The 27,647-nt window shown below is 54.4% G+C and overlaps 8 protein-coding genes across 8 annotated transcripts; 4 read left to right on the forward strand and 4 right to left on the reverse strand.

Annotated features, from left to right (window-relative positions):
- Nucleotides 1-625: 625 nt before the first annotated feature.
- Nucleotides 626-2,501, forward strand: CABS01_12140 (uncharacterized protein; the record flags this gene model as incomplete). The annotated part of the gene is made up of 3 exons (XM_060545494.1): nucleotides 626-636; nucleotides 978-1,539; nucleotides 1,596-2,501. The coding sequence occupies 3 exons, from the start codon at nucleotides 626-628 to the stop codon at nucleotides 2,499-2,501; spliced, it is 1,479 nt and encodes a 492-aa protein (XP_060397010.1).
- A 3,317-nt stretch (nucleotides 2,502-5,818) lies between these two features.
- Nucleotides 5,819-10,685, forward strand: CABS01_12141 (uncharacterized protein; the record flags this gene model as incomplete). Its single annotated transcript, XM_060545495.1, has 9 exons — nucleotides 5,819-5,992; nucleotides 6,102-6,236; nucleotides 6,391-6,455; nucleotides 6,512-6,953; nucleotides 7,014-7,386; nucleotides 7,449-8,446; nucleotides 8,497-8,640; nucleotides 8,695-9,184; nucleotides 9,235-10,685. 9 exons carry the CDS (start codon nucleotides 5,819-5,821, stop codon nucleotides 10,683-10,685), a joined length of 4,272 nt encoding a protein of 1,423 aa, XP_060397011.1.
- An 805-nt stretch (nucleotides 10,686-11,490) lies between these two features.
- On the reverse strand, nucleotides 11,491-12,191 carry CABS01_12142 (uncharacterized protein; the record flags this gene model as incomplete). Its single annotated transcript, XM_060545496.1, has 2 exons — nucleotides 11,491-11,742; nucleotides 12,054-12,191. The coding sequence occupies 2 exons, from the start codon at nucleotides 12,189-12,191 to the stop codon at nucleotides 11,491-11,493; spliced, it is 390 nt and encodes a 129-aa protein (XP_060397012.1).
- Nucleotides 12,192-13,065: 874 nt separating this feature from the next.
- On the reverse strand, nucleotides 13,066-15,992 carry CABS01_12143 (ubiquitin carboxyl-terminal hydrolase; the record flags this gene model as incomplete). The annotated part of the gene is made up of 4 exons (XM_060545497.1): nucleotides 13,066-14,097; nucleotides 14,150-14,419; nucleotides 14,469-15,335; nucleotides 15,387-15,992. The coding sequence occupies 4 exons, from the start codon at nucleotides 15,990-15,992 to the stop codon at nucleotides 13,066-13,068; spliced, it is 2,775 nt and encodes a 924-aa protein (XP_060397013.1).
- Nucleotides 15,993-17,009: 1,017 nt separating this feature from the next.
- Nucleotides 17,010-19,219, reverse strand: CABS01_12144 (DNA repair protein/CtIP; the record flags this gene model as incomplete). The annotated part of the gene is made up of 2 exons (XM_060545498.1): nucleotides 17,010-19,075; nucleotides 19,132-19,219. 2 exons carry the CDS (start codon nucleotides 19,217-19,219, stop codon nucleotides 17,010-17,012), a joined length of 2,154 nt encoding a protein of 717 aa, XP_060397014.1.
- A 356-nt stretch (nucleotides 19,220-19,575) lies between these two features.
- On the forward strand, nucleotides 19,576-19,857 carry CABS01_12145 (uncharacterized protein; the record flags this gene model as incomplete). Its single annotated transcript, XM_060545499.1, has 1 exon — nucleotides 19,576-19,857. One exon carries the CDS (start codon nucleotides 19,576-19,578, stop codon nucleotides 19,855-19,857), a length of 282 nt encoding a protein of 93 aa, XP_060397015.1.
- Nucleotides 19,858-20,940: 1,083 nt separating this feature from the next.
- Nucleotides 20,941-22,025, reverse strand: CABS01_12146 (uncharacterized protein; the record flags this gene model as incomplete). The annotated part of the gene is made up of 3 exons (XM_060545500.1): nucleotides 20,941-21,253; nucleotides 21,702-21,884; nucleotides 21,985-22,025. 3 exons carry the CDS (start codon nucleotides 22,023-22,025, stop codon nucleotides 20,941-20,943), a joined length of 537 nt encoding a protein of 178 aa, XP_060397016.1.
- Nucleotides 22,026-24,759: 2,734 nt separating this feature from the next.
- CABS01_12147 (zinc knuckle) lies at nucleotides 24,760-26,274 on the forward strand (the record flags this gene model as incomplete). The annotated part of the gene is made up of 8 exons (XM_060545501.1): nucleotides 24,760-24,811; nucleotides 25,416-25,435; nucleotides 25,494-25,528; nucleotides 25,583-25,596; nucleotides 25,655-25,669; nucleotides 25,724-25,860; nucleotides 25,917-26,067; nucleotides 26,126-26,274. The coding sequence occupies 8 exons, from the start codon at nucleotides 24,760-24,762 to the stop codon at nucleotides 26,272-26,274; spliced, it is 573 nt and encodes a 190-aa protein (XP_060397017.1).
- Nucleotides 26,275-27,647: the final 1,373 nt, after the last annotated feature.

The raw sequence follows: 27,647 nt of genomic DNA on the forward strand, positions 1-27,647 counted from the left end.
CGTGATTGGCCAAAGATGACTTGCTTGATGAAGCCGCGCCACAAGGGGGGAAAGAGAAAGACGCAGACAGCCAGAACTCCGTGACTGCGACTGCGACCGGGGAGGTATGGCGTGGCCAGCCACTCACAAAAAAGAAGTAAAGCGGCTATTCCCCAAAGACCCGCGCTTTTCCCATTTTCCTTCCTGTTCCTTTTTTTCGTTTTTTAATTGTCCCGGAGCCTTTCTGCCTTTTACCCCCCCTCCCGACTCCCGTCCTCGTCTCGCTCCATTTCCTTCTTGACCGTCAATCCACGTCCAGTCCCAGTGGCCCCGTCCCCGTCATTCACTGACCTGACCTAATACATACCCCAACCTAAGTCCAAAAGTCCCCGGGCAATCCTCGCTCCCGCCTTGCCGCCTATCCGCCCCACGAAGAAAAGCCATTTCCGCTTCGCGCAACTCGCCAATTCCATCGCGAATCCATCGCGAAACACGGTACCGCGGCCCCATCGTCCATCACTCTCATCACGACCACAATCGCATCAATCTTGCCATCTTGCGATCAAGTCGAAACTTTGCGCCACCGACCTATCGTCCCCGCTGCCTTTGAATTCATTCGTCGGGCGCGCGTCATTAGCCGGTCAAAATGGGCCTCCCGTAAGTTTCTCGCCTACCCCTGCGGCTTTCCTGGTCGCGCTGCATTGCCTTTGCCTTTGCGCCTGGCCTGTGGGACGCTGGCTCAATCTCGGCCTGCCCAGTCGCATCGCGTAATCGCAATCGCTTCCACTCCAATGCCTCCATCTATATCCATCTCGTTCATCATAAATCCTCCGCATACTCTCGTTTGCGATTCGTCGACTGCCTTCAAAGACTGCCTTAGCTACGTCGTCGTCGTCCCCGCCGCCGCCGCCGAGTTGCAATCCAGTCGCGGTGAATGCAGACTGCTTCATACCCTGGCCTCGCATCCCATCACTAACATCGCATTTTCCCAACCGCAGATTGTTCATCGCTCCCGTCGAGTCAGATGTTCCCGCTCAAATCGGCGACAAGTCTGCAGCCACTCGACATCCTCGCTCTACCATTCGCCGCAGCCGCCGAAGCGACGACACGCGCCCCTTCCGCCGTCGCGCCGCTCTCCTCCGCGACAACTACCCCACTCCCGGCCCCGAGCCTATCCCGCGCGCCCGGTATCCATGGATCGAGTCTGGCCACCCTCCGCCTCCGGAGGCATATGTTGCGCCCCCTTCGCGATCGACACCTCCGGTGCCCGAGCGCCGCAATCCGGCTGCTGAAATCATCGAACGTGTAAACGAAGCACGCAATCGTCAAGCCGATAGCAACGAACCCAGTGAAGCTCGTCTGATTTCCATGTACGGCGATGAATGGGTATTGAACCGTATGCCCAGGCTCTCCAACGGGGTTACCGTCACACCTCCGACCGGGGAAGAGGATGCCAATTGGCAGGAACCAGACCGGGCCCAGCTTGAGGGCTCAACATCATACGCCAACCCTAGAGAACGACGGAGGTTCCGTCGGGCGCAGCTCGATCGCATGTCAATGGTAGGCTTTGTCGGATTGTGACTTAGGATTACGCTGTTGACTAACATACCAAGTAGCCCGCCCCACCAGTTGCAGCACGCTTCGACCGCAGTCCCGAGCATGCAACTTCCGCCAGGTTTGCGGGACGTATGCGTAGACCGGACTTGGAATCGCAACCAGACCGCGCATCTTTATCGCGGCGGGTACGCCGAATTCGTCCTTTTGGGCACTTGATTGAGGCTTCTCTTGCAGACGGCCTTGGCGACCGTAACAGAAGCATCAGCCCTGATGAGGATGGCGTCTGGGACACACTGTTGACTACTCTTACGCCGGACCCGCAGCCTCCAAGCGCTGGGTCGTCTTTCGCCTCTGCTTCGGCGTCTGCGTCTGCTTCTGCATCGCAATCACAGAGCGCCGGCGCATCATCTCGCACGTCTGTAGACAGACCCGAAAGGGCTGAGGAGTCTACTGAGCAACCTTGCGAATCCGGACTTGAAAACTCGGATAGTGAGGGCCATGAAGACTTGCACATGGGTAGGGGCTGGCCCGATCACTGGACGATGAACTACCCGTCCAGACACCGGCGGTTTGTCGCCGACTTGGATGCGAATGATCCGAGCAGAATATCCTTTGTTCGGGGAGACGGGGCTATGAGGGCTATGAGTAGCCGCGATATCGAAGAGATGCGAAGCCGTCGGCGACTGGAGCTCGCTCGCCACTACAGGATCGCAACTCGCGATCCCACCCCGCTACCGGAGCTGCTCGACCACATTGTCAGAGATTCAAGCGAGGAGTCCCGCGATGCAGGCGGCCAAGGGGATGGCGACGGTGACGCAGGGCCCCCGAGCCGCACCGAATCGTCCAACGACAACGCGCTGGAGGGCATGCAGGAGATTGTACGGCATCTTGCGCGGCGGCAAGACATTCCCGACGAGTGGTGGGCAGGTGCCGGGCTTTCCCGGACTCTGCCTGAGGAATCTTGAAGAAGGCGGGACTATGCATGATCTTTTTTTCCACGTTTGAAACGAAAAAAGCGAAAAGCCTGGGAACTAGAAGAAGCTTCCCAAGGCATGATGTTTGGAGTACTAGGGGCTTATAAGGGGCTTATAGGATCTGCCATGGGCGGCGGTCAGGGTCACTGTTGGGTTTTCAACGGGCGCCGTGCAGGTATTTGGGCGGGCCATCTGTATAATACGTGTATCGTGATGGAAGCGTGACGGGACAGATCCAGATCCACAGGATCTATACTATTCTTGAGGCGAGAACCATCAAGACAAAAAGGAGTGGCCGTTGGTCACATGTTCTTCCTGAAGAGTTCTTGTGTTTTGTTGATTGACGTGTCGTGGTATACTTTGTAACATTGGACGTGAATACCGTAAGATGGAGGGGGGTTCAAGAAGTGATCTCCCCATGTCTCAGTCGAGAAAGTGAGACCGCGAGGGGTATGTTCATGTCTCTGCTGTTTTCTCTTTTCGGTCATCCGGCTGATGGATCTACGGATCTACGGAGTATGGGAGTCTATTTATTTCTTGACTCCAGAGCGGGGAGGGGGTTTGGGGAGCTCAGGAATGTATTTTTGTGACCCAATATGGAAGACTCCGTGTTGTGTTATTTGGATGCTTGTTTGGGATAATATTGGCAGCGTGCTTGGTCAGTTGAGATGAGATGAGACGGGATGAGATTAGATCTTGGAGCATCAAAGGGAGACATTCCGTACGGATGACCAATTCAAGGATGATGACGCAAATCAACTTTGGTAAGGATAGGATCGTGAAAGAAAAAGAGTCGTGGTTCTTGGGATCTGGTGCAGACATTCGCGGCTCGGCACGGGTTCGCTGGGACTGGCCACTCACATGTCACGACGAAGGCGGCGGCGTGCCTTACCTAGTGTGTCTTGTTCCCGCGCTGATCACCTTAACCTCAGCCCTTGGGTGTGTGTGTGTGTGTGTGTGTGTGGATGTATTGAGCGAGCGCGGTTAGTGTCATTCTTTTGTCCTTGTCTGGTAGGCGAGTTCTCATAAGCGCTTGGATGGGGCAGTATTCGTACGAATACCAAACGAGAAGAGTGTGTGATGATTACTACGGAGTAGATTCCACGAGGAATTTAGAAAAAACGACGTCAGGTAAGGTAAGGTAATGAGAGGGGGAGTTGGTGGCCCTGTCGCTGACATGGGGGAAGGTAGGGGTAGGTATCCGTATTCCGCAACGGGAATTGTTGATCTGTCTAGACGAGACACTGTCACGCCGTTACCACGGCGAAGAGCGGTTCTCACAAAACAATGCTGGTAGTCTGGGTTCCTGTATTTTACTGTTTATAGATTGTAAATCATCTGAAGGGGGGCTCAAGAATGCAAGGTATCTATCTCGTAGGCGCGTGCCATATCTGGGGAAGATCAGGCACTGGATAAAATGTTAGCTGTCTGTGTAAGACATTGGCAAGGTAGACAGGAGCGCATTGACCATGGAGAACCAAGAAACCATGAAAGTTCAGAGTCAACAGCCGAGGAATTGAGCTAGGTCCACCTATGTTCATTTCCTTACTATGTCGTTCATAAATGGCCAAGGCGAGGTGACGATGAGAGAGGAAGAAGGTTGAAGCTCAGGTCGGAACGTTCCTTTGGTTGTTTCCAGTTCAGGTCGGGTGCGTGTTAGCGCGCTGGCGGAGCCCTGGGGCGACGTGCGAGAGCTTCTAGCGTTGCTAGCGCGAGAGGTAGGAATGGAAGCGTGCCGGACTGCCCAGGGCAAGTCTCTCGAGGTGTCCCACCTTTCAAGGGCCCCCGCCTGCTCCTCAGCACCGATGGCACCCGGGCTCAAATTGTGGACAAGGGCCAGCTGGGAAGTATGTAATCCCAGAGGCAGCCAAGACATGCCATCACAGTGCATCGATCTGCTTTTCCCGGGGATGGGTGATTGTGATAATACCGTAAGTAATGGCGAGGTGGTGTTTGTGATAGTGACGGGACCTGGAGCCGTTAATCAGTTACCTCAAGGAACATTGTGCCTGAATGGACAGTGGTAAGATACCGGGTGCATCGCTGCCCTGCGGCTACCTGACCAGCGATGGCACACGCCCAGTGCCACTCCTACTGGACCTGGCCTGACCCGACCTGACGTTTCTACCATCCCTTCCCACACTTGTACAGCGAAGTGCCTTGGAGAGAGCCAAATGCGGTTGCGCGCGTCAGCACCAGCAAGTCGAATTTCTCCGGGCAGCTCTCATCTCGCTCTCCCGTCCCGTACCTCACCATTTGTTCTGGCCCAGGCGCCTGTACCTGATGTGTTTGTGTGCATGATGTGCGCGCGTTGTATGTGTAAAACTACCTAATCCTAGACTCACACATCACCTCTCACAAAATACATCATTTCCCCCAAAAGCTCCAGCTTCAGCTCAGAAAGTGCTGTGCTGACATTTGTCTCGTGTGGTTTTTTTTCCCTCCTTCCCTTCTATTTGTCTGTTGATGTCCACATCGTCCCTCCCACACCCCGGGAACCCCTCCGACATCACATCTGCCAGACCAACCCACCACCCACCCGACGACTTCGCCGCCCGCCCGCCGCCCAATTCCCCGTCCGCTCATTTACTCGACCTTTGCACCCCAAACCCCTCCACCGCTCCCGACCGGCAGACCGACCGCCTCTGACCCGATCGACCGGCTGTCGTTGACGACTGCAGCGACGACGACGTGGAAACCCGACAGCAGACGGCAAACCCAATTCCTTTGCCCCTCTGCCTGCCCTACCGAATCGCGGAGCGGAGGCACTAGCTGGCTGGCCTTCGCAACCTCCAAGGGTAGCCTACGACACCTACGATTGTTTTCTTTGTGTGTTTTCGCTGCCGTCATTTCGCACCAGTCTAGGCCTTCCCGCGTCTGGGGAAATCACTCCCACCAGTTGCGCGCCCGCCCTCACGTCACCACCGCCCTCATTCGACTGGCTTTCTCTCTCTCCTCGCCCGCCGCATGCCCACCGACATTTTCGTGGTCTAAACGACTATTCGACCGCAAGCGCCAAAGAAGAACGGAGCCCAACGAACCGAGAATAACGTGCCCCGAACTGCATCCGACTGGCATGCCGTCCTGCTGCCGGGCAATGTGCAGCGCGCCCTCACTTTTGCCGTAACCGCCGCTCGCTTGAGCTCACGATCGATCCTTTCGCTCGGCTTCCCTTCTTTCGAAAAGGCCAGGTCCTTCCTATACGGAGTCGCCTTTGCTTTGCGACGGTTCATGTCGACACCCTCGAAACCCTCGACTACGAGATATCAGCCTGGTGATTGCGCCAAGCTTCCCGTCCGCCGACCACCATGCCCAATCCCTCGCCGCCGTCGTCGGCCTCGTCCTCTGTCGAGCGTCAGTACCATGTAAACGGCAGAGCCGCCGTGGTTGCCTCCCGTGAGAGGAGTTCAGGAACACCGCGAAAGGAAAAACAGGGCCCAAGAGAGAGCTCCGCGCTGCAAGACCCGGGTTTGAAGGATTATGTGCGTATACCCGGCTCTGAGGACTCGTCCAAGAGTGAGAGAAGGGGAAATTGGGGCGAGGAGAAACTGTGCTTGAAGGCCGCAAAAGCTGACCACTTTCTCGATACAGCGTTTGGGAGAATGTCTCGGCAAGGGAGCCTTTGGATCCGTCTACAAGGCTTTCAATTGGGGAACGGGCGAGGCTGTTGCCGTCAAGCAGATTAAGCTCGCTGATCTGCCCAAGAGCGAGTTGCGCATGATTGAGGTATACTCTGCCCCTCACTCGCTTGCCTTGTCGGTGGGATGCCGAGACTGACCTTGTCCTACCTAGTCTGAAATCGATCTTTTGAAGAACTTGCATGTAGGTGCTTCCAACTCAAGAAACCATACAGGGTCCTTTGAGCTAATAGTGTTTGTAGCATGACAACATTGTCAAGTACATTGGCTTCGTCAAATCGGCAGACTGTCTCAACATCATTCTCGAGTAGGTCAAGCTCCGGTTTCTGACTTCATCCGATCATGGCTGATATGTTGGCTCAGGTACTGTGAGAATGGCTCTCTGCACTCAATATGCAAGTCATATGGCAAATTCCCCGAGAACTTGGTCGGCGTCTACACAACACAGGTTCTGCAAGGATTGCAATATCTTCACGATCAGGGTGTTATCCACCGAGACATCAAAGGTGCCAACATCCTCACCACCAAGGACGGCAAAGTCAAGCTCGCAGACTTTGGAGTTTCGACAAGCACACTCGCAGGCGGGCAAGACAAGGAAGCACAGGTCGTTGGTACCCCCTACTGGATGGCACCAGAAATCATTCAACTTTCCGGCGCCAGCCCTGCATCTGATATCTGGAGTGTTGGCTGCACGGTCATTGAGTTGTTGCAGGGCAGGCCGCCGTACCATAACCTTGCGGCTATGCCCGCGCTTTTTGCCATTGTCAACGATGACCATCCGCCATTGCCTGAGGGCATTTCACCGGTTTGCGCCCCGTGCCCCCCCTATTCTACGCCTGGGGCACCTATGACTAACACGACGTAGGCGTCTCGCGACTTTTTGATGCAGTGCTTCCAGAAAGATCCGAACCTAAGAGTCACAGCGCGAAAACTTTTACGACACGCGTGGATCATCGGGTGCCGAAGAAGCGATGCCCCCGTTTCCAAGGCGCCAGCTAATTTCAGTCAAGCCGTGGAGGAAGTGAAACAGTGGAATAAGGCTCTCAAGTCGTCCGAAAGCTCACTTAGGGCGTCCACCGGTTCCGACAGCGGGGTTCCCGGGATGCAAGGTCATCCCGGGTCGAGATACAGTGCCAACGAACCACTCCGACCGAGCCTGATCACTCAGCCCAAAGGACCTCTGGCTCTCGCGAAACCGAGACGAACACCTGAAGCCTTCAGGTCTCCAGAGCTTGCTGGTAAGCAATCATTTTGGTGTGGTTTAAGTCTGATCGAAGACGGCATATTGACTTGCTAGTAGATGACGACAATTGGGACAACGACTTCGCGACGGCCATTTCACCGAGCGCACTGCACTTGCCTCATTTGAAGCCGCAGGACAACTTTGGCGGATTGCTCTCCGCAGATAAGCTAAAAGCATTCGCTTCGCTTACGGATGCTCGCAACGACTCGGAAAGTTACGATGACGACTTTGAAGGGGAACTGTTGACTATCAAGGGGCCGGGGCAATTTACAGATTTCGACTTCCAGGAACAGACAATTCGTCCGACACCTCGCAAGAAGAGCGACAAGTACCCAGAGCCGATGAAGCAGCAATCTCCGCCCAAGCCAAGTCCGCGAAAGGCTGGCCATGCGAGAAACCCGTCTCGTCCTAAATCTCCTGTCAAGCCGCAGCTAGGCCCCAGCAAGTTTGAGATACCAGCTCCTCCAGATCTGGCCTTCAGAGAGCAGAACACAGAAGACTACTCGGATTTGTTCATGGAAAACGATTTCAACGATGGTGGACTTAACCCTTTTATCAAAAAGGTCGACTCTCCTCAACTATTCCACCCTTCAGATCTCACGAGCCTGCCTCGTTCGACACAATCGCCCGTTCCAGGAAGCTCGAGAAGGCCGCCTAGCGCGAAGCTGCGGCCTTCAGTTTTGCCGGATCGGCCCATGCGAAGGACGAGATCATCGATTGAGATTCAAAAATTTGCCGAGGACGAAGGCGACGAAGATTTCTCCGACATTTTCGGCCCAGAAGATGCAGTCACAGAGAGGGAGGAGAGTGACAGGGGCTCAGAAGATGGCGGCCTCATGGTGTTATCCAAGTATTCCAACAACTCATGGCTCGGAGACGACGAGGACGAGGATGACCCTTTTGCTTCAATGGACCCAGGGTGGGACGAAATGGATCTGGAAGCAAATATTGCCAGGGACAGACACGCCAGGCTGGCGGGAAAGGTGGAAGAGCTCGTGCGGTCTTTGAAAACCTCGGAAGGCGAGGAAAAGCTGTGCGAGCTATCTGAAGACTTGGTAGGTCCACTCTGTCTGTGCCCCGAGAGGCGTCTTACTGACGTATGTAGCTCGCCCTGCTTTGGGAGAACACCGAGATCAAAGATCTCATCCTCAGTGCTCATGGCCTCTTGCCGATTTTGGAGCTTCTCGAGCCGTGTACAGTTAAGAGCAGGCAGCAGATGATTCTGTCTCTCTTGAAGGTCGTCAACACTGTACGTAGCTTCCCCCTTGTCGCGTAACTGGGCACCATGCTAATTCGTTGATAGATTATTTTGGACGATGTCGAGATCCAGGAAAACCTCTGCTTCGTCGGTGGCATTCCAATCATTACAAAATTCTCGGCCCGGCAATATTCCAACGAAATTAGACTCGAAGCAGCAGCGTTTGTCCGGCAAATGTACCAGACGTCCACGTTGACCTTGCAGATGTTCGTCAGCGCTGGTGGTTTGAATGTCCTAGTCGAGTTCCTCGACGAAGACTTTGACGATGCCCGGGATCTAGTTTTGATCGGCGTCAATGGCATCTGGAACGTCTTTGAGCTTCAGGGCCCCACGCCAAAGAACGACTTTTGCAGAATCTTTTCGAGAAGCAAGATTCTCTATCCTCTTGCTCTGGTACTCCACAGAGTCCTCGATGAGGAGGGAGAAGATGAGCTTTCCGAACTGATAGAGGGCCGAATTGTCAACATCTTTTACCTATTTTCTCAAGCTGAGAACTATGTCAAGGAGGTTGTCGCTGATCGGCAAGTGTTGAAGAGTAAGTCTTGTGTTAGATGAAGCCATGTCTCATTACTAACAGCTCCATAGGCGTTTTGAAGGATTTGCGACGAATGACACCAAATCATCAGATCACAATGCTGAAGTTTATCAAAAACCTTTCCATGCTGTCTACGACGATAGAAACGCTACACACAGCTGACGCCATTGAGTTTTTGATTGACGTCCTTGGCTATAGCATGAAGAGGGGACACCAGCATTTCCGAGAGATCTCCAATCAGGTCCTCAACACCCTGTTCAACCTCTGCCGTCTGAGTAAGGAGCGGCAGGAGGACGCTGCTGTTGGTGGCATCATTCCCTTGCTCATGAAGATCATGAACACAGATCGGCCACCAAAGGAGTTCGCGTTGCCCATACTATGCGACATGGCCCACTCGGGAAGCAAAGGTCGCAGATACCTCTGGCAGAATAAGGGGCTGGACTTTTACGTCTCGCTGTTGGCCGACCAATACTGGCAGGTTACGGCGCTGGATGCAATTTTCATATGGCTTCAGGAAGAAACGGCAAAGGTCGAGAGTCACTTGCTCGACGGCAAGTTTACAGACGCAATCGTTGCCTGTTTCCACACCAACAAGCTCAACTCTTTCGATGCCAACCTATTGGAGCCCCTATTGAAGCTCCTGCGCTTGAGCCCCTCGATATCAGGCTCACTGGCCAAGCCGGAGATGTTTGCCGGCATCGGCCAGAGACTAGGCCACAAAAAGGCCGTTGTACGACTGAATTTACTACGTCTCGTCCGCAACATTATGGACGCATGCGAGCCGGAGATGCTGGGCATGGGCAACGGAAGCAGCTCCTTGAACGTCAAGCAAGTTAGGTCTCTGTTTGATACGATCCAAATGCTGGCCGACAAGGACACTGCTGTGCTGGTTCGCAACCTCGCGTCTGAACTTGTCAAGTCGCACAACGAGAGCGAACTTTATGATATGCCCTCGGAGAGAAAGGGCTCGTCTGGATCGGTAGCCTCCCGGCGCTCGGGGTCCGGACCCAGACGGAAATCATCATATACCCCGCCCGGACTTCATCATGCCATGTCGATGCCTGCCACACCGACGCAATCCCAGTCCCGCCATCATCGGCTTTCACAAATACCACCAGGGTCAGGAGGCGCGTATATTGAAGTGGCCGCGAGCCCGAGAAGGACCGCTGTTCAGGAGCGCGAGGCCATCTTGTACCGTCCCAGGAGCAGGGATGGTGCCACAAGCATTCCCAGGCGGGTCAGCGGCGAGATGTCGTCAAGCATGCCTACAGGGCCATCCTCGGGCAAGAGCAGGTTGCCTCGTCACTCGTTTGCAAGACCCAGCAGCGCATCTGGGCAACCCCCCTTAATCAGATCCGAGAGTTCTCTGTCGAATAAAGAGAACCTCAGCAGAAACACATCAGCCGTGTCAGCACCGGCTGCGTCACCTGTGCTACCGACGAGTATGGCCAACAAGCGGCGAAGCAGAGCTCCAAGTTCGGACGTCAAATGGTCATCATAGTAGGGGCCATAACATCTCAGCCATCACCGGGCTGTACATTCATTTTAGGCTTTTTTCTCTTTTCTTTTTCCTGTTTTGCATGTGCGGGTTGTCGGCTCGCAGGGCTTGGGCAAATGATACCTCGTGGGTATACACACGGCTGGCTGGGATGGGGAGAAGGAGGCATGATTTATAACGTTGCATACGTTTTTCTCTTTTCTGATACGAGATGAAGGCTGCTATGAGTCTTGGACGGGGGAAAGATGAAATGCCAAAAGGGGACCGCACTGAGATTCCTTGTGCAAACGTTGGCTTTGGGGTGGTAAAAAGTCCTCTAGGAGGGGAAAAGAATCTTTTGTCCTTTTTTTGTTTGCAACTCGGATCATGGGAGGGAGCTTCAGTTTTGAGCTCCCTGCGATAGCGGATGGCATTAGAAACAAATTCATGGCAAGCAATTGCACCCCCATCTAACGGCTGCGGCCGACTATAGTTTCCTATGTCTGACTCCTTGATGCTGACGTTTCTGATCGCTCTTCTTACTTTCATGATGAGATGTCTCCTGCAGAAACCTGTCAAGCAAGCAAGCAACCAACCGCTTCCCCCATCATCAGAAGACGTCAAGATGGCTCGGAGAGAAAACTCCTCTTCTTGACACCCCCCCCCCCCCCCCCCCCCCCCCCCCCCCCCCCCCCCCCCCCCCCCCCCCCCCCCCCCCCCCCACCCCCCCCCCCCCCCCCCCCCCCCCCCCACCCCCCCCACACCCGAAAACCTCAAAAGTGGGCGGGGAGAAAACCCCCCTTCTCCCCCCCCCCCCCCCCCCCCATCCTCAGACAAGCCACGCATCGCCGCCCAGAACCTCACTCCACACCTGTCCCTCGGCCCTCTCGAACCCCTTTGCGTCCTCCACGTCGGCGGCGCCAAAGTTGCGTCCGTACAGGTGCGGGAAGGCGGAGGGGAATTTGCCCGAGGGGGGGAACTCCCACCTCATTGAGCCTGAGGCGGCGAGGGGCGCGTAGGGGAGTTTGAGGAGGTGTAAGCTCGTGGCGGATGAGAAGAAGAGGTTTGCTGTGTTGAGGACCTGGTGATGTTTCCAGTGTGAGATTTTTTTTTTTTTTTTTTGGTTTAGGTAGTTTGATTGAGTGCATGATTGAGTGTATATCAGGGAGGTGTGGAAAGTCGCGCTGTGTAATAGTGTGTGGTGGTGGTTGTGAGTATATGTATGAGAGTGAAGAGGCGAGTGTGAGGGAAATCGAGAGCGGAGGGATGTGAGATGTTGACTCGAGAGGACAGCACATGGAGAGAAGAACGGAGATGGAGAGCAGAGGAACATGACCACGGAGAATCCGGGTATGAAGAGAAGGAGAGGGAAGTAAGAGAGATCATTCGTACCTGTTCCGCCGTACTCAGATGGATAAAGCCATCGTTGCGATCGAGGTCCGAGAGGGGGAACTCGGTCGGCAGCGGGGACGGCGGCGCCTCGGGGACGATTTTGTAAATGTATTGCGGGGTCTGCGCGGGTTCGGCCATGTTTGCAATCTGTACGGGAGGTCCGATATAACGAATCGGAAGGTGGGTGCTGGAAGTGTATGTCTACCGGACTGCCGATGCTGTGTGAGAGGAGACGAATGACTTGTGAGTGGTTTGTGTGCAGACTGCTTATTTCATCATCCCACCTCCCAAGGTAAGGTAAGAGGTCGAAAAGCCTCTCCCCACTTTCCTCTCCTGGAAGACGTACAGGCTTCAGCTCCGGCGGCTTACACCAAGGAAAGATGGAAAACAACACACCTTTCTTCATCTCTCACACACATGTCACCAACGAGCGATCAAGACACCACCAAGATCGTCATCAATGGTTTTTTATTGTTACAGAGACCTCCCGGTCCGTGTTTCCTTATCTCATTGATCCCTTTCCACAGCTTTCCCATACTCCGGGACGAAACCACGCCCCAAAGACAAAAAAAACCGCCCCCCCCCCCCACCCTTGGCCGCCCCGCCGCGCCCCCAAAGTTCCAACCCAACCTCCATCTCACACCTAGCTTGGATCACTAACTGTTGTAAAAAGAGACATCTACAAAATTTTGCAGATGACTAGTAAACTTTTGCTTTTTTCCCTTGTCTCTCTCCCCTTTCAATCCCACCAGAGATGCTGAAATACCGCTTCGAGTGTGTAGTCAAATTAGATTTGAGACAACCATAGCACCCCCAGCTGCATCCTCTCTATCTCTCTCACTCCCCTCTTCGACTTTTTCTGCTTTGTAGACTTCAAACTCTTGCTTGATATGGCTCAGTCTGCGCCTTTTGAAGCAGGTTCACCACCACCTTACATGCTCATCCCCACGCGCGCCTATCGACGCGACGATTACTGTTGAATGTTGGGATCCCAGACTACCCTTTCGTCGGCTCAGACTCGCTGGTAGAATAGCAGGTAGGCAACCTTGTTGTCTTTGATGTTGTCCTTGGCCGGCTTTCCCTTGGACGCGGTGCCATTACCGTTGGCCACGGCGCTCCACTTCTTCTCGCCGCCCTTATCACCGCCCTTGGCAGAGGTGGTGACCTCCTTCCAATCATCGCCCTCGTCGTCGTCTGCCATGGCGCCGAACCGGTTGGTCGACGCGTCGCGCGACGCGGGACCTGATCGGCCCGTGTCCTTGGCATCCTCCTCCGCACCAGCCTCGGCCACGTCCTCACTGCGGACACGTCGGATGATCGTATCATCCAGGCGGATCCACTCATTTTCGTCTTGCCGTCGCACATCCACTGTGTAGTGACCGCCGTTGGCTTGCTTGCCGTGGTGGTAGACGACACCGATGAGCCTGTACTTGGGCATGCCGGCACCCTCGGAGACAAGAGCGTTGCGTCGTCGCTTCGAGAGAACTTCCGCGGGGAGCTGCAAGTCGAGAGGGTAACCGACCTTCTTGCCGATCTTGGTCGTTCCTTCAGTGTCGAACTTGAAGCGCTTCAGGTGAAGGATGAGAATCGGGGGCAAAGTCTCAATCAGAGTCTGCTTCGTCATGGGGGCAGCATCGCCCTGTAGCCTCTCGGGCACCGTTAGACCCTTTATCGCGTCGACAACGTTGTGAATGTACGGGGCGCCAATGTCCAACTGCAGGGACTGGAAAGGCTCCGTAGTCACCGAGTCCTTCACACCAGGACGGCGAAGCTCTGATCGATACTGTCCACTAAACAAACGAGTGATGGGCGTCGTCGAGCTGGCTCCGGACGAGCGCGTCTCAACTGCCCTCTGTCTCGATCCAACTTCAAACCACCCGTCCGCGCCGTCGTTCGACTCAACAACGCTGGCGGCGGAGGATGTAGGCCGGGTTTCAGCGGCCCCATTGGAAGAGCCACTCGTTGACATTACTTGGGCGCATTCTTCGTCGATGGCATTGAGAATCAAACCCAGGAACTCCTGAGCATCTTGCTGGTGTCCACGCTGTAGAAAAAGGTTAGCGACAAGTAAGGGAATGAGCCACGGAACGACATACTCTCATGCTAGCAAACGCCGGGAGAGGCTGGATGGCCTTGTACACGAACTCGGGAATGAACGAATCACCATATTGCTCCAGCTGCTCGCTCTTGAGCTTCCGGCGCAATTTCTCGACCGTTTCAGTCGAGTCGATGACCCGGAATTCCCTCATAAACATAATCATGGCATCTATGACGGGCGTGTCGCTCTTGAACTTGTGCACAGCCTTCTTGCTGACCTGATCCAAGAAGTTGTAGAATGGCGCACAGAAAAGAAGGACTTGCAAAACCTAGACTGGCGTTAGTGGATTTCTCCGCTTGTGGATTCAAGATACTGACTGAATTCATGTAGCACATATTGCCGGTGTTGATCAGGCCTCTCGGCTCGATGAACTGAACCCTGGCAGCATTGCTAACCCGGAAGTCTTGGATGGCAGATGCCAGAGAGTTTGTGTTTCCTGCAGAAAAGGTGGGTGCGCTGCCGTTGACAGCACCATCGCCATTTGTGGTGGCACCGTTGGCTGCGGCCGGAGCAACAGGGCCATTAGCAGCGGGCTGCGCCTTGGGAGCAGCAGCGGCGGCGGCTGCGGAGAACAGTCCACTCCATGACTTCGGGGCCGCCTTGGCGGGAGCTGCCGGAGGAGCCTCGAGCTTCTCTTGCTCCGCGCCAGCAACTTCCGTGCCCTCTGTTGCTTCAGCAGGCTTCGCCTCCTGAGATGCAACTTGCTTGGGCTCTTCTGCGAGCTGGCTGACGCTTGTTGCCTTAGCCTCCTTGGGGCTGCTCTTCGGAAGAGCTGGGATGACTGGGACAACAGGAACGGCAGGGCGGGACGCCGAGGCGTTCGAGTTGCTTGTCGTGGGTCTGGCCTCAGACCCCGGTACATTCACCTTCGGGCTGCCCATGTTTGAGACGCTAGTCGCTGACCTGTCACTCTCCTTAGGAGTTTCAGACGCCAGGGAGTCTGCTCTCAGAGTGGCGCTTTCGGAGTCGGTGTCCTTGGAGTTCCAGGGCGCCAACTTCTTCGCATCGGCCTTCACTTGGAGGCTGTCCTCCGTGCCGCTTTTGGTGGCCGACTCGAGAGCGCCCTCGTGCTGCTCCACAGGCAGTGTCAGATTCTGAGCATTCGCGCTCATCAATCTTCTGCTTCGCCTTGACTTGGGAGCCCTTCTAGGGAACGGTGCTTGGTCGGGAGGTGTCCAAGGGAGCTTTCTTTGTTTAGCTATGAAGCCAACATGAATAGGATCTGCTGGACTTACTGGTGCGCGAAATTCCCTTACATCTTTGGGAAGCTCTGGGCTCTCGGGAGCAGGGGCAGAGGCAGGGGTTGGAGGCGCCGCGGCCGGGTGGAATGGCTCAGCGAAGGGCGTGACGACTGATGAAGACACGACCGAGGACACTACAGAAGGTGTGACGACTGAAGGCTCGGGCGTAGGTTCAACGTGCGGAGGCGGAGGAGGCGGCGGCGTCTGAACAGGGTTGACAGCAGGGACGGGAGGTGGGTGATACGGCGTTGAGAGAGCAGGCGACGGTTGCGAATACGGCTGAGGAACGCTCACGCCGGCCATGGGGACATATTGAGGTTGAGGCATGGCCTGTGGTGACCGCACGTAGGGCTGCTGTTGCTGATAGTGCATGTAGCCAGAGGGCATGCCTCCGTTCTGGTACTGATGCGGCAGCTGATGGTAATACGGCGTCGGCTGAGCGTAGGGGTTCATGTAGTTTGGATACATGGGCTGCTGCTGATACTGTTGATATTGCTGGTATTGCGCATACGTCGGCTGTTGCTGCATCCTCCGTCTGTTACCCCCTCCGGGACCACCACCCATATCGACACCTCCTCCTGGCCCTCCGCCCCCCGGCATGGCTTGCCCAGCCGGCAGATGACGATTGTTCATCCTGCCGGCTTGGGAGTCGTGTATTTGCAGTGATCGTCCACGGCTGGAACTATCACTGCCTTGAATCTGCGGCTTCCTTCAACACGGTTGTCGGCGCGGTCGCAATGGAGCGTCGACAGATTAGTCTGAGATCGGTTCGAGTATCGAGTATTAGGTTGTTTGATCGTGTGGGATGCACGAGAAGGTAATATTTCCAATCGCCTTCAGTCGTGCGTCGCTCTCGTAGGGGTTGCGGGGAATCGTTGAGAAGAAAATGGGCCCGACTAAAGTATTCCGAACGAGCAAAGGGGGGAGAAATAAAATGAACAAGTTGCTCGACACAGGTGATTAATCGCGCAGACACGGAGGGGCGAGCTGCGATGAAGGCAGCAACGGTGAAGGGTCGAGGATTGGGACGGGGCGACGGCTGCGAAGTTAGCTGTGCGGTTGCTTCCAATGGAGATGACAAAAAATTAAGCCGCGCGCGGGAGAGGTAGAACCGTAAACCTGGAGCTAGCGGGCAGCGGGCTCCGGGCTTTGTTGGCGCAAGGCGATTGCCTGAGCCGAAGCCTCGCGCACAGATCACTATTCGATCATCGCAGGCTGGTATTGGGTCTCTTCTTCCGCAATTTGCCCGAAATCGGCCCCACTATAGCTGGCTGGGCCGGTGAACACACCTCAGACGCTCAGAGGTGAGCTCGGTGAGGGTGGATAGGATTCACTCTTCCGTGTCCCGGCGGGACTCTAGCATATACGCGTTGCGGGTGATCCATAGCTCAAGTCTGCACAGCTCCCTTTCAGCTTCTCATTGCTTCTTATTGGCATTAGAGCCTTGAATATCCCAGTCGCTCATCTCTCTGAAATGAACAATGCATGCTAGCTTAGCCTCGACGCTATTGTAAGTTTTGTTACGACGACTCAGTATACGCCCGGAACATGTACACCTGCTGGTTTAAACAAAATGCTCCTGTGCGCCTCGCTGAGGATCCATCATCGACAGCTGATTCACTCGTCCTTGAAGATCCAGCGTCCCCCTCCTCTCATTGCTTCCCGATATCGTTCTTGAATCATTTGCTTCTCCCTCTTCTCGCCTTCTGCCCTCTCAGCCTCGTCTTCCTGCGTAGTAGGGAAATCCGCGTTCCAGAAGCCTGGAGGAGATGCCCTTCGAGCGTAACGATGACGATGTTTGCCCAACTCATTCGCAAGTTGCCATGTTTTAGCCTCTATCCACAAGTCTTCCCTCTCTGCCTTGGACATCCCCAGAATGATAGTGATTCTGTCACCGAGATAATCCTCAAACAATTTGGTGTCTGATGCCGGGGTACGATGGACATTGTTCTTTTGAGCCAAAGCCATGCCGCGAAATTGAGGGCCACAGCAGTTCATGTCTGTACAACCAGGCAAACAGGCTCTGTCTTCTCTGTTCCTGACCACCTCCGAGAATGCGTAGTCGGAACCGCCGTTGAACTTTGGATTGACCTTGAAATCTTCAAGCCGTAGGGAAGTGGCAGGCTTTGACCTTAATGCCCCCTTCTGGGGTAGCGGCTGTGCCTCGACCGTCGCACGATTTCTGGGCTGCCCGCGGGCTGTGGTGGGCTCCGTGTTCTCCTCGTGCTCCCTCCGGCCGATTGGAGCTTCCTTCGACCTGTCCCGGCGTTCTTTATTGAATGGCAATTCCCGACGCTCGGGAAACTGCGGTCCATCCTCCTCCGCTCGACCTGTATCCCGAAGACGAGGTATTGACCGTACTATGGCAGGGGCTTGTTCTGGAGATGGTGCGTTCAATAGCGTACTCAAGCGACCGGGAGGTTGCGGGGTGCGGAAAAGCCCCGCCGGCTCTTCGCGGCCCGTTGTATCATAAACAAAGCCGTCCTCAGCCAAGCTCCTTATGCCTTGAGCGAGCCCTTTCCTTGTTGGCTTCTCCACGGTGTTCAACTGATACGGGCGTACCGGACGAGCGTTAGGGTTGATCGGTGTCAGAACCGCTGTTGAGTTGGGTATCCTGGTAGTCGGAGTGTTGGTGTTGTCGCGCCTGACAAAGACGGGAGCGGCTGTCTGAGCTCGCTCCATGTCAATTTGACCGGGCGTGGCCAGGGCATCAGCCCATAACCTATTCTTCCGTGGCGTGCTTAGTCTCTGACCGACCTCATCCAGGTCCATGCTCTCTTGTTGAAGCTGACTAGTAATAGGGCCAGTAGTAAGATTCGAGCTCTCAATCTTCACCCTACGTCGTCCTTGTTGTTCTGAGGAGGAATCGGCGTGCTTTCTCTTGCCTACAAGGCGCTCAGAGACGATAATAGGCCCGTCTGAGGAAGGCTCTGGTTTGATGCGAATGTCTGAATCCGTTTTGGCGGTCTGTCTCAATGGTGGAAGAGTAACAGCATCGGCGTCCTTAGTACCCTCTGTCGTCTCCCCCTCCGTGGTATCTGCGGCAGACAGATCCTGCGTCTCGACATCTGATTGCACGGGAGCTCTCTCGGCAGAATATTGTCGCAAAGCCCGCGAATTGCTGAGTGTCGTCAAGATCCCGGTATCAGGATCGATTGTCAACCTCGAAGCCAAGTGAGCGCGCGGCCTGCTTTGCTCTTGAAGGCCTTCTGCTGTGTACGCAGCCGCATCGGCGTCACCATCACGTTGCTCCAAGACTTTGATCTTCGTCTCCAATTCTGTCGCATAGTCTTCCCATTTCTTGATCTCCTCCTTCCTCTCGTCCCTTCTCTTATTGAATTCTGCTTTCAGTATCCTGAAATTCTGGTCCAGGGCAGTGTATTTCCGTCGCAGCTTGTGGCTTTCCCGCAGCACGTTCTCTAGGTCGCCTCCATTCTCAGGACCATCTGCAGAGGCGGGGTCTGTGTTGGTGGCTTGGTCGTTGGTGACATAACTCGGCCGAGGGCTTCCTCGAGATGACTCGACAGAGCGATTTTGGTGATGGATTTGGAGGAGTTTCGTCCTCAGCTTCCGGTTTTCCTCTTCCAAGCGATCAACCTCGTCGGACCGAGACTTCAATATTTCGAGCTCGTCTGTGAGGAATGCGCGGGATCGATCGTCCTCCTTAAGCCTCTGCTCGACCTCTGTTGAGAAGCTAGTATCACATTGTCATTACGTCAGGGCATCTGCGTGTACATACCGCTGTCAAGTTGCTTGCTAACTGTTTCACACAATGCTTCGAAGGCATCTTGAATAGCCGCCCGGCCTTCCGGCGACCAGTTTTCCATGATTTACAACGGCAGCTACCAGGACACTTTGAAGCCTGCTTGGGGTTGTGTGGACGTCAGTTAGGCTGAAGCTGGGTTTCACGTGGGTGCGCGGGACGCCAAACTACCTTAAGACGTGCCTTCCCTGAAGCGCGTCGTGCCAAGACATTTCCAGATCGATCTACCCGCCACAAAATGATCCGTGCATCTGTGGCTTAACCGCCCACCAGCCACTTCTCAACTTACAGAGCTCCTGCTTCAGCCACCTCACAGGAACATGCTCTCCTCTAATATCAACTTATGCAGACTTCCTCGACGAGGATTTCTGGATCTCACATTCGAACTTTACGTTATCATACAATCTTTTCAAATTGAAAATGCCCTATTTGCTACTCCTCATTGATTCGCAGTTCCCGGTACCACTGCAACTTCGGGGTGACCCAAGCACAAAGGCCGGCGGTCTGATTCCTTGCACAAACCTTGCGATGGAGACTGACTGCATCGGAGCCACTTCCGCAGTGAGAATACCTTGGGCGGGGCGCAGGAGGAAAATGCAGAGCAACATGCCTTCGAGGCTTCGATCAATTGGTACGGCTGGAATGGCTCGTGATACGGGTACTGGTGGGCCTGCACGGCTACTCCGATATATCTACTCATGAACGTTTCAAAGCTAATAAGATTGAAGACACGCTCTGGTCAGTGGGCCCCCGAAATTCCCCACGGGCTACGGTCGTCCGGCCCGGCAGCTCTTCAACGGTCACCGACCCTAGCGAATGATCGTCGTAGGAGACTGCGACATGGGTTGATTCGTCGACCACAGAGCTGTCTTGTCTCTGACTCTGCAAGAGCTCGGTTGAGGCTCGAATTGGCAATGCCGGGCTTCACATATATCTCGCCCCTCGACCATGCATACCCGCGGGAACACCGGATCACTGATAAATCTGATGACCACAAAGCGCCACGTTTGCAATACCTGACTATAGGGAAACCGACTTATCACAGATGAGGCTAAAAGTACCGCCATTTGCTGTTGAAAGCATATGCGGAAGCTTGGAGATATCTGGCGCTCAAGCTGACTATCGCATTGTGCTTACTTAGGATGGACGAGAATTGCTCTCGGCACCATATGCGGAACTCAGAGCCAAGCTTTGAGAAGCATGTTGCACGTGGTCAGCGACTCTTCCTGCATGGCCTGGTGAAGGTGCTCGGTGTTCCGTTGCTGACAGAAGCGGCAAATACTTTCCAGTCGCCCACAAGATCTTTCACATCCGATGCCTGTTTGGCTACAGCAATCAGCGGGACTCGCAACGCTTGTCGATGCCACGTCTCCGCTCGAGAGATATGTGGCAGACAATCTAGCGGACAAATGCCGGTATCCATGAGCAGGCCCCATTGCTGGTCTCCGCGCCGCCCCCTATGACTTACGGGCTCTCCTGCATATCACTGCGGTGGTTTGTGGTTACATGCCGTTCTAGCGTCTTGGGTCGCAGGTGCGGCCTCGAAGAGGCCAGTGGTCCGGTGGAGACTCCACACAAGTCGCATTCGAAAATGCTTCACATTTGCAGAGATGCAATGGCGCCGTCATGTTTTCCCGGCGTCCGCCCATGAAGCTGTTTCGGGAAGGTCGCGACCATCGCCGCTTCATTTCTCGGGTGACAAGCCTGCGGACTATGCGCCTGGAGCCCACGAGGTCCGCGAGGAAGCCCGTCTGCTGCGTTGCAGCGGTTGGACACAAACCGCAGTTAACGATACCTAGCTTGCAGCTGCAGCAGACATGCATTTAGTTGCACAGTGCACCCAATTCGTTGCGCGTTCGTTGCGTAATGGCTGGCTAAGCGAGAGAACATTCGATGGAATATCGTTGCCAACCAACAATTGCGGCGACAACGGGCACAAGCGAAGATCATCGAATTGAACGACGTGCGGAAGACCAGCAGGCCAGGGCAAGTTTCTTGGCAGTTGTGCAAGCGTCGCGGATAAGGGAAGGGTTGCCGGCGAAGCAAAGTACGAAGCGAAGTGGCCGTCGGTTGAAATGGGTGACCGGGTTCATCCGGTCTACATGATTTCACAGGCCCGGGCGAAAAGCTTACCACCAACCTGAAAGGGAAGACTGGCCGAGATTGAATGCGGCAGATCTGACCGGACCGGAGGTGCATCTCGATGGAACGAACCAATCCTCTGCTCTGGTTCGCCTGGATGAGCATGGCTAAATGCGTTTCCGAAACTCGAAAGTGAAATGAAACTCGTGGGATTTGTGCGTTTATTCCTCCAGTGAGATATCACGAAAAGGAGTTTGGGGTGAGGAGGATGTTGAAAAGGAGGTTGAAAAGCACGGAGCCGATGATCTAGGCTTTTTTGTCATTTTGGTCTTCTCTCTTTCGTGAATGGGGTTTGCCTTTTGATGAGGGGGACGCTGTCGATCTGGAGGGGCCGTCCAAGCCTCGGTTCGGTTTAAACCTACTTTGATGGCATCTCCGACAGGGCTGTTTATCAGCTTGCGTACCTGTGCCCTTGGGTAGCAGGTAGGCTGAACGTCCAAGGCAGATGACTCTTGAGTTGAATGAAAGTGTGACGACTAGACACCATGACACGGGAAGCTTTCTGAGAGCCATCCTCGAGTGTCGGTGTTCCGCCAATGATCTGCAGCAGGTTCACGAGCTTCTCGAAGCTAAAGCCGGAGCTGGAGCTAGAACCAAGCACAAACCACTGACACCAGCAGTGCGAAGGGACCACACTGAGGCATGTGTCATCCCACGGACGCACAACCATCTACAGCAACCACTTACCAGTGGTCAGGCCGGGATCGCGGGGTACGAAACTGAGGCATATGTAGCCGAGACTTCCTAACACAGGGTTAACAATACGCGGATTATGGGCATGCAAAGAGCGCTCGTACGGTGCAACCTCAGGTTGATTATTCAGACATTACATGGACAGCCAAAGCCCGCTGCCCAGGACGCCCGACGGCTGCTAGAGACAAAACTCACCAGCGACCATCTCTCATTCAAGCGCAAGGAAGGCTGACCTTGCCTGATTGTCGACACAGTGTGAGCCAGTATATCCGCGATTCCGCAGTGTACGAGATTCACCCCTCTTTCATTCTCATCCGTCCAGGCTGCATAAGAGGGGCAGCAAGTGTGGCAGTCTGGCAGAGGATTGTGAGACGAGAGACTTATCAGAGCCCACTCATCGGGTGAGGTGGGAGCGTAATGAGTGAGAGACCACTGAGATGAGCAGCATGAGCATGAGAGGAGCGTGTGATGAGGGGCTGCTCAGGACAGGACAGGGAGAGATGCAAGGGACGGGAGCACAGTGGCACGAAATCAAGGATTTCCGACCCCTCGTAGGGATGGAAGGGGTTTAGCGAGGTTTGGGGCATCGCATTTCACAGTGCCTTGGGGCCTTGGGTAACTTTGGGGCCAGGCCTGGCCTGCCACTTTGGCCTGCCAGTGCTGCCATTTGACCTGCCTCTCGGCGATTTTTAGAATCTTACACAGGGGTACCCCACCTGCCTGCCTTCGACATGCTGAATTTTCTGATTGGTATTTTTGTTTTCCCCATGGCAGAAAAAAAAGTGTCGAAAAAAATGGAGGGGCAAAAATGAAATACGGACTGCGCGAGGACAGCGACCGGATGGTGGGGAGGAGGGGGTCTCATGAGCAACTCTACTACGTAGGCTCTAGCAGTCCACTTCGTTCGATCGACTCGAGTGAAAGAAAAGGCACCTTACTCTTACCGTGACCAACCCGGTCTAGAGCATCGACGATGTGAAATTGAATTTGTAGAGTCACCTGCCTTTGAGTTCGCCGTCCCTGGAGTTTGCGAAGAGAAGGGCTCGAACGAAGCGCTTCCATTGCCCCCGACGGCTTATTCTTCGTTCCCCTTCCCCCCACCATCAGAAATGTTAAAGTTTGGTGTCCCGTCCTGTCCGGCCTTATTGGAAGGTTCTTTAGGCTATCAGAAACCCGAGCTTTAAGTATCTTCATCTCAACTGTTTGAACCTTCATCGTCATGGAAGGGGGGCACCCAGGTCTCTGGGGAATTCTGACTACCTACGTAATGCGGTGTGAATATGGCCATTACCGTAGTAGCCCTCAATGGCAAGCCCAGTCCGGGTCGGTTCCCGACGCTGCATTTGTGAGGCAAACTAGCTGCCGCCCCTTTTGGCTGGCCTGATTCTGCCCAAGGAGTTCCAACTGTGTGATTGTGCCCTGCCGGTACCTATCTGAAGCTGACGGGCAGCACAATCTCATCTTCGGCTATGGGAAAAAGGCGCCGGCGCATTTCGGGCATTGATGGCCAGGTTATGAGAGCTGTGGGCTGTAGCTAGGCACAGGCATATGAGGCAAGGCAGGCCGGCCACGATCAGAGATACGTATGAGGGGAACGGGAGATGAACAGGCACCTTATTGGAGTGCTCGACAAACGTAGGCAAGTACCTATGTCACAACCATATCGAACTGGCCATTGTCTAGATGTACCTGTTGTAAGACTGAGGAGTAAGCCTGTCAGATCTATAACGACTTTATGACAACATCAAGGGCGTTCACCAGCTGAATAGTATTACGGCAAGTGAGTATACTGAGAGAATCGAAGTGAGAGGTGAGGTGAGGTGAGCCAACCGTGTCAATCTCCGTCACACACACATACTACTCCGTACACACGCTCATCTTTCATGGACAGTCCCGTCACCAAGTTGCAGTCAAACACAAATGCCGCCTGCCCGGTCCAAGCCAGAAAAGCCCAAGGAAAGGTCAGAAGGGGGCATCCAGAGTCTAGAGACGGGCTCTTCCCCTTATGAGAAGGGACTTGCCTATCTGATTGGTGCTCCGGCGCCTGCCCATCTACCAGATTTTCTTGGGCTCCACAAGGCGGTCTGACAATCCAAATTCGCTGCCTTTTCTTTTTTAACCTTGGCCACTCCCTGGCCGCAACGACCGCTTCCCTCCCCTTCTCTCCCACAACACAAAACCACCACCACCCATCGCAAACCTTGCAAAACCACTACGGAAAAAACACCCCTCCTCTTTTTTTTCTTTCGAGCAGAGATTTTTGATCACGGCTCGATTATCCGCCCTTCATACGTGAGTATAGCCCTTTTCCTGACCGTCGTCCGCGGGGAGAGGAGAGAGAGCCCCTCCATTCACCAATATGGGATATTGTTCAACTCGACTGGGATCCCGTCATCGACATGAACAAAAAACCCTCCAGAGCTTGCCAGCTGCCAACCACAAATTCACCTCTTGCATCTGACGAAGGCGGCGCACACACGCGCACCTCCATCTCCAACTTCCCCACATCGCGCACCGCACACACACAACAGACAAGCGCACACACACACAAGCACACACATGCCACTTGCCCCTCCCCACGTCAACCACATTGCGACAAGGCCGTCTTTCGCCTCCCAGCTCTTTTCCCCTTCTCACACGAAAAGCTTGAATCAATTCCTCCTCTCGACAATCTCAAATCATCTCATCGACTTTGCCGTTATTCTAACGCCTTTCTTCCAGTTCTAAACACCACCGTTACTACTCCTTACCAACCCACCATCAATCGCAATGGATTTCCAGGGATCTGCCGGCGCCCCCCAGGCTCGCACCTGCTTCACCTGTGAGTAGCCTTCCCAGCTTCGGCGCTTCCCCCGTCTCACCACTTTTTCCAACCTACGCGCTGCTTTTCATGCTTTTCAATTTTTCCACTTTCGTTTCTGTGGGTGGCTTTGTGGCTTTCGGTATCGACTGGCACCTTCATCCGAGATTTGGTTGTCATTGGTTCACCGAGTCTCACCGCTTCCACACTGAACTTTTTCCACCAGCTATTGGTGGTTGTTTCATTTGTGCAGCTTACCTTTGGGCCCCTCCTCCCGAGTTTATATTATCATGTGTCCACTGGATCTTGAGGTTGCTGGCATATGCGGGCGTAGAGAGCTCTATCAAGCAACTACATGACTTTCAAGTTGGTGTTTGGTGGGGTCTTCTCAGTACGAAGCTGGAATTATCACTTGGAAAGAGGCTTGGCAAAGCATTCGCGTTGGTGTGAATGCTTCGCTAGGTTCGTATCTCTGGACCCAGATCTGTCGAAGAAGCCGCGTGTATGCCCTTACTGCGTCGTCTTACTGACTCTGAGCCGGTGTGCCAGTGACACCTTGATCATGCCTTTCCCTCCAAACGTCGTTACAATTCATGAGCGCAAGAGTCTGACCAGAGATATTTAGGCGGTGCTGCTGGTCACCAGGTACGACTTGCTGAAGGATGTTACGACGCCTAGCCCTCGACTTACTGACTCTTTCTAGGCTCGCGAGTGCCCTAACCGTGGCGCCGCCAAGTGGTACGTTGATATGATCTTGTTAGCCTGATATGCCCCATACTGACTTGAACATAGCTACAACTGCGGCAGTGAGTTTTGATGTATCTGTGTGTTACCGACGAGATGACTGATTGACGTTTGCTTTAGACGAGGGTCACATGAGTAAGTCCTTTTCGAGATCTTCATGAGGTTGATTGTTGACTTACATCCTTCAAGGCCGTGACTGCCCCGAGGGCCCCAAGGACACCAAGTCCTGCTACCGCTGCGGCCAGGCTGGCCACATCAGCCGTGACTGCCCCCAGGGCGGCAACGTCGGTGGTGGTGGTGGTCCCTCCAGCTCCGAGTGCTACAAGGTTCGCTTCGCCTTATCTTGAACGCGCCGAATGCCAGTACTAACACGATATAACAGTGCGGTGAGGTTGGTCACATTGCCCGCAACTGCCCCAAGGCCGGCGGTGGCTACGGTGGCGGCTACGGTGGTGGTTACTCCGGCGGTGGTGGCTACGGCGGTGCCAGCCAGAAGACCTGCTACTCTTGCGGTGGCTACGGCCACATGTCTCGTGAGTACCCGAGATGGTTTCCAGATGGCCAACTTGACCGTGCTAACATACCATGAAGGCGACTGCACCAACGGCTCCAAGTGCTACAACTGCGGCGAGAACGGCCACTTCTCCCGCGATTGCCCTAAGGAGTCTTCCGGCGGCGAGAAGATCTGCTACAAGTGCCAGCAGCCCGGACACGTCCAGTCCCAGTGCCCCAACAACTAAGTCTGCGATGACTATCGGCGATGAGTGGTCTGCCTTCATGGCAGATTCGGTTTCGAGACGGTTCGACGGCTTCGAGGCCACCGTGGCTCACTTTTGCGATATCAACTAGGCATTGCGGATGCTTTGTACATTTCCTTTTTTCACCCTCGTCTTTTTTCGTCTTTTCTTCCTTGCTCTCATGTTCTCACGGCAAACAACTCTGGGACTCGGCCCGCGGAAAAGTTTTACACGGACAACGGCATATGAATCACGGCTTTTTCTTAACGCACCAAGATACACCTTTCGCATTGGGTCCGCTACAACCTCGGCAAAATGCGGGGTTTGGTTCGGATCGTTTGGATGACGATGGCACAGCAACGCAATAGGGAGACACAAACTTTTGCGCTTACCTCTTCTCCGGTTTTCTTATTGAAAAGAAACTGGGAGGAGGGGAGTAAGCAGGCAGAGTGGGAGGGCCTCTTTTTTGTGGGCCGGAATAGCTTTCGACCTCTGATAGACTTGGTCTTCGTTGCATATGAGCGGTCTCGAAAAGGAAAGGACTCTCAATAGTAACGACGACCTGGGCAGTGTGGGCCGTTCTAAGCGGTCATGGCTGTCGTTCAGGGCAGGGAATGGAAAGTTTGCGTCGTAACCTCTTTTTTTTGCTCTCCAGTGTCCGTTACAGTGTCTGTGATGTGTGTGTGTCGTCTTGCTGGACTGTGGGCTTACCCGGCGTACTCATGTAAAGGGGGGGGCTACGGTCTCTCTAGAAGCATTTCTGCCGTGAGCGTTGACGGTGAACGTTGACGATCGCGGCCCAAACTCCGTCCCAAACAGAAAAGACAAAATGTTTTTGAAACTTGGAGGTAAGCGCGTCGTCCCAACACTGGAAAGTCTCCCCGTTGTCAGACTCGTCCGGTGCAAACTTTCGTCGCGCGTTTGGATTCACATCCGTGCTGAGGTGTTATGGGTACTGATTTTCCAAGCTTTGTGCTCCGTGCTGTTTTGTGTGGTCTGCTGCCCTCGGGGGTCGTTGACCGTCACACTGTGAATGTGTACAAAAGAGTTCCGAGGGCCCTTGAGATCTTGAATTTCACTGCGTTTAGATACCATCAGTGTGTTGTCATCTCTCTAGACGTCCAACGTGGTGTATTTGAACCCCCCCTTTGAGAGGGAATTCGAGTATCTTGGGCTTGGATATGCAATACTTGTCTTGGTCAACTGCCCCCCTCGCGCCCATTTTCCCTCTTACCCCCCTCGGAAAAGGTGCAAAGCAAGCCCCCCCTTTCGAAACGAAACCCTATTGTCTGTCTACGTCTGACTACCTTGCCTCTGACTTTGCCTTTTAGCAGAGCACACGGGTTGTCTCGTCTCGTTCCCGGTGTGTATCCGAA

The sequence above is a fragment of the Colletotrichum abscissum genome (genome assembly GCF_030869225.1).
Source record: "Colletotrichum abscissum strain IMI 504890 chromosome Unknown Scaffold_35.1, whole genome shotgun sequence".
NCBI classification, from domain to species: Eukaryota; Fungi; Ascomycota; class Sordariomycetes; order Glomerellales; family Glomerellaceae; genus Colletotrichum; species Colletotrichum abscissum.